This window comes from Hyla sarda, unplaced genomic scaffold (assembly GCF_029499605.1).
Source record: "Hyla sarda isolate aHylSar1 unplaced genomic scaffold, aHylSar1.hap1 scaffold_345, whole genome shotgun sequence".
Classification (NCBI taxonomy): domain Eukaryota; kingdom Metazoa; phylum Chordata; class Amphibia; order Anura; family Hylidae; genus Hyla; species Hyla sarda.
In genome coordinates this window covers 309,943-315,432 of record NW_026610208.1, presented here as the reverse complement: position 1 = coordinate 315,432, position 5,490 = coordinate 309,943, and the positions used below count along the sequence as shown (strand labels likewise).

At 52.4% G+C, this 5,490-nt stretch overlaps 1 protein-coding gene across 1 annotated transcript; it reads left to right on the top strand.

Annotated features, from left to right (window-relative positions):
- Nucleotides 1-1,882: 1,882 nt before the first annotated feature.
- On the top strand, nt 1,883-4,926 carry LOC130331008 (uncharacterized; the record flags this gene model as incomplete). The annotated part of the gene is given in 2 exon segments (XM_056553669.1): nt 1,883-2,161; nt 2,576-4,926. Coding segments are annotated over 2 exon segments (542 nt in total), but the record flags the coding sequence as incomplete, so codon positions are not given.
- Nucleotides 4,927-5,490: the final 564 nt, after the last annotated feature.

The window sequence follows — 5,490 nt, the reverse complement described above, 5'->3', positions numbered from 1 at the left end:
GGACCATGTGTGGGGGGGGGTGGAGATATGATGGGGGTTCTCAGGACCATGTGTGGGGGGGAGGGTGGAGATATGATGGGGGTTCTCAGGACCATGTGTGGGGGGGGTGGAGATATGTTGGGGGTCCTCAGGATCATGTGGGGGTTGGAGATATAATGGGGGTCCTCAGGACCATGTGTGTGGGGGGGGTGGAGATATGATGGGGGTCCTCAGGATCATGTGGGGGGGTGGAGATATGATGGGGGTCCTCAGGACCATGTGGGGGGGTGGAGATATGATGGGGGTCCTCAGGACCATGTGTGTGGGGGGGGTGGAGATATGATGGGGGTCCTCAGGACCATGTGTGGGGGGGGGTGGAGATATGATGGGGGTCCTCAGGACCATGTGTGTGGGGGGAGGGTGGAGATATGATGGGGGTCCTCAGGACCATGTGTGTGGGGGAGGGGTGGAGATATGATGGGGGTCCTCAGGACCATGTGTGTGGGGGGGGGGTGGAGATATGATGGGGGTCCTCAGGATCATGTGGGGGTTGGAGATATAATGGGGGTCCTCAGGATCATGTGTGTGGGGGGGGTGGAGATATAATGGGGGTCCTCAGGACCATGTGTGGGGGGGGTGGAGATATAATGGGGGTTCTCAGGACCATGTGTGGGGGGGTGGAGATATGATGGGGGTTCTCAGGACCATGTGTGGGGGGGGTGGAGATATGATGGGGGTCCTCAGGACCATGTGTGGGGGGGGGTGGAGATATGATGGGGGTCCTCAGGACCATGTGTGGGGGGGGTGGAGATATGATGGGGGTCCTCAGGACCATGTGTGGGGGGGGTGGAGATATGATGGGGGTCCTCAGGACCATGTGTGGGGGGGGTGGAGATATGATGGGGGTCCTCAGGACCATGTGTGTGGGGGGGGTGGAGATATGATGGGGGTCCTCAGGACCATGTGTGTGGGGGGGGGGTGGAGATATGATGGGGGTCCTCAGGACCATGTGTGGGGGGGGTGGAGATATGATGGGGGTCCTCAGGACCATGTGTGGGGGGGTGGAGATATGATGGGGGTCCTCAGGACCATGTGTGTGGGGGGGGTGGAGATATGATGGGGGTCCTCAGGACCATGTGTGGGGGGGGTGGAGATATGATGGGGGTCCTCAGGACCATGTGTGTGGGGGGAGGGTGGAGATATGATGGGGGTCCTCAGGACCATGTGTGTGGGGGAGGGGTGGAGATATGATGGGGGTCCTCAGGACCATGTGTGTGGGGGGGGGTGGAGATATGATGGGGGTCCTCAGGATCATGTGGGGGTTGGAGATATAATGGGGGTCCTCAGGATCATGTGTGTGGGGGGGGTGGAGATATAATGGGGGTCCTCAGGACCATGTGTGGGGGGGGTGGAGATATAATGGGGGTTCTCAGGACCATGTGTGGGGGGGTGGAGATATGATGGGGGTTCTCAGGACCATGTGTGGGGGGGGTGGAGATATGATGGGGGTCCTCAGGACCATGTGTGGGGGGGGTGGAGATATGATGGGGGTCCTCAGGACCATGTGTGGGGGGGGTGGAGATATGATGGGGGTCCTCAGGACCATGTGTGGGGGGGGTGGAGATATGATGGGGGTCCTCAGGACCATGTGTGGGGGGGGTGGAGATATGATGGGGGTCCTCAGGACCATGTGTGTGGGGGGGGTGGAGATATGATGGGGGTCCTCAGGACCATGTGTGTGGGGGGGGGGTGGAGATATGATGGGGGTCCTCAGGACCATGTGTGGGGGGGGTGGAGATATGATGGGGGTCCTCAGGACCATGTGTGGGGGGGTGGAGATATGATGGGGGTCCTCAGGACCATGTGTGGGGGGCCCTCCCTGATGACTCTTCTCCTCTCTCAGACTCTCAGGGGGGACGATCCCTCAGGCGGTCCCCAAACTTCTCCCCGGCGGAGCTGGAGTGTTTTGTGGCCCTCATGGACCATTTCCTTCCGGACAATCTGATCCGAGCCGGCGCCCTCCCCATCAGGCAGAGGAAGGCTATCCTCCAGGAGATCGCCCGGCGCCTGGAGCCGCTGTCCGGATGTCTGCGCACCCCCCGGCAGCTCCGACACCGCTGGACCGACTTCAACAACCGGGACCCCGACCGTCTGGAGGAGATCCGGAGCCGTCTGAGGAGAGGTGATCATGTGACCCCAGGGCAGCCGCTTCTAGACCTGTGTTCTAGATGGGGGTTATGTGGACTGGTTCTAGACTGGTCATGTGATCGTCCTGTAGTTCTCCTCACTCTGGTTTACAGCTGCCTGTCAGGAATCTTATAAAGAGTCGACTCTAATCCTGGTCATCTCACTCCCTCTAACCCAGTGTTTCCCAACCAGGGTGCCTCCAGCTGTTCCAAAACTACAACTCCCAGCATGCCCGGACAGCCAATACGCTGTAGTGATCTGGAGGGATCTAGTCCTGTAGCAGATTCCTCCCGACCCATAAACATGAGCTACTAGATTCCTTTAGCGCTGGGGGAGGAGATCGGTGGATTTCTTGACCTCTGACCTCGGATCCTCATCCATGTTATGTCTTTTACATTTATTTACACAGGGAACAAATGGAGACAGCACCGTTCTCAGCAAGACATCAAGAGGGAGGCGGAGCCTCTGGGGGAGCACGCCCCCGAGGAGCACAGGCCCACCACACCTTGGCATCACCACGGGCTTCCCAAACCTAGAAACTCCTTCACTATGGCGCGATTAAAAAGAAATGGTCAACTGGCGCGTCACATCATACGTATGGAGAGGTTCCCCCCCCGGGGTCCGGAGCCGGAGCGCCCCCTACAGAGAGACCCCCCCTGCGCCGACTCGTGAGATCCTGTCTATATTCGCCCTCTCGTACCCACAGTCTGGAACGTTCTGATCTTTTATACCTTCTGTATTTGTCTGTATAGTGAGGTAGCTCCGCCCACAGCGATGACATATTGTACGCTCAGCATGATGTTACCTTCTCCTGCTCAGTGGACAATCAGGGTTCTGTCTTCTTACTTTGATACCCACCATCTTGTCCCCCCCACGGATTATAAAACCCGACGCTTCCGTTCACTTCTAATAAAATATTCCGGGATTGCTGCTTAGAACCTGATTGACCATAAATGGCGTCATCTGTCCTCCACCCCTGCACACCGAGGACACCCCCCGCTTCATTACCTTATAAATAATCCCCGATACGGCACAATAACGGGTAAGTGAACCTGTTGTTACAAACATTTTCATTCAGCGGCAGGGTTTTGTTATTAACCCTTCAGAGTGGTGACAAGGTACGGATCATTCTATGCATTGGGGAAGAGCAGGTCCAGAGCTGGGCAGTTTGCCAGAAGCACACACACAGGTACTTCCTTTCCATTGTTTGGCCAATCACAGCACAGATGATTACCGGTACATAGTACTGTTGTATAGTTGGAGTGGAGGGAGAACGGGGTCACTGATACCCTGGTTGTGTTGTCTGAGCAAAAAGGAAAAAAAACAAAGGCAGCACAGTAAGGAAGGGGTTACAATGAGCACTGAACTGTGATGAGAAGAAAGCCTTGATTTACCTTTTAGGGATAGTGAGGATCTTCTGGAGGATGAAGACAGGCTCACAGATTGCAGGTGCTGTAGACTAGACTTTTGCCATCTCTCTTGCATATAGCAGTGGCTAAGCCCCGCCCCCACTTCATGTGTTCTTCCGTAGCACTATGCAGGCCCCGCCCCCAATGTCTCTGCAGTATGGAGCCCCTACCCTGTCCTTGTCTGCCTGTTAACCCCTAGATGGACAGTCACTGCTAATTATGGGGAGTGGCAATCACGCCGCTCCCTCTCATTAACCCAATTAGCTAAAATGGTGGTGGAGGTCCCCTTCCCTGCCTGGTGATGCTGCCCGGCTCCGCTGATCACATGATATAAAGGGCTGCAATAAATGAACATTATACAGTGAATGCAATGTAGTCCTCACAAAATCTCCTGAGGGGACCAAAGAAGTGTCATAAAAAAGTTATGTAAAGCCCCTAATAAAAAAAATCCCCTCTTCCCATTTTATAAAAAAAAAAAAAGTTGTAAACATATTTGATATCGTTGTGTGCAGAAATGTTTAATCTATTAAAATATAATGTATACGGTCAATGGCGTAACCGTAAAGAATACCAAACACCATTAAAAAAAATGGTCACATCATATGTCAGAAAATAATGAATAAAAATTATCAAAAAGTCCCATAAAAATAATACCAATAAAAATGATGGAATAAAATGGGATTTACATATAGAGGAGGAAACGGGAACCGTTCACCAACTATGGGAGGAAAAATACGGGAGGTGAGTGACGAGATAAAGGGGTCTCCTGTCTGATCAGACAAAGATGGAGTCTGAAGGGGACGACCACGTCTACCATGTATGATATGAAGAGCCGAAGTGCCTGAAACGACCGCCGCCCCCTGGCTGCACGTATTATATATTGTCAGGACGGAGGGCCATCTCTTGTGTCACACTTTATGGATGGTCTTGGAGATCCGTACACTGGAGGACTAGGATCCACTGTGCGGCCTGTGAGATACTAACCGGGGCGGGGACACATTCTGACCGTCACTTCAGGGGACACAGGCGCCAGTCCTCCTTCCCCCGTACACAGTAGGTTCAGTCATGAAGACGATTTTTCAAGATGGAAGTATAAAGGGTTAAAGACTGATCACCGTGATGACACCGAGGAAGCATCCAAAGCCTCAATATAGTGTTCCCTGAAGCCGATCAGTCACTGAGGAAAGAAGCTTCACGTAACCAAAATGTCATCAGGGACAGAAGGAAGAAAAAGATAAAAAGAAAGAGGAAAAAAATAACAAAGAGGATCACAACCTGTTCTCTCCATACATCTCCACCCTAATCTCCTGATATCTCCTCACATAATCTCCATACACATCCTGTCCTCTCCATACATCTCTACCCTAATCTCCTGATATCTCCTCACATAATCTCCATACACATCCTGTCCTCTCCATACATCTCCACCCTAATCTCCTGATATCTCCTCACATAATCTCCATACACATCCTGTCCTCTCCATACATCTCCACCCTAATCTCCTGATATCTCTCCTCACATAATCTCCATACACATCCTGTCCTCTCCATACATCTCCACCCTAATCTCCTGATATCTCCTCACATAATCTCCATACACATCCTATCCTCTCCATACATCTCCACCCTAATCTCCTGATATCTCCTTACATAATCTCCATACACATCCTGTCCTCTCCATACATCTCTACCCTAATCTCCTGATATCTCTCCTCACATAATCTCCATACAGATCCTGTCCTCTCCATACATCTCTACCCTAATCTCCTGATATCTCCTTACATAATCTCCATACACATCCTGTCCTCCCCATACATCTCTACCCTAATCTCCTGATATCTCCTTACATAATCCCCATACACATCCTGTCCTCCCCATATATCTCTACCCTAATCTCCTGATATCTCCTCACATAA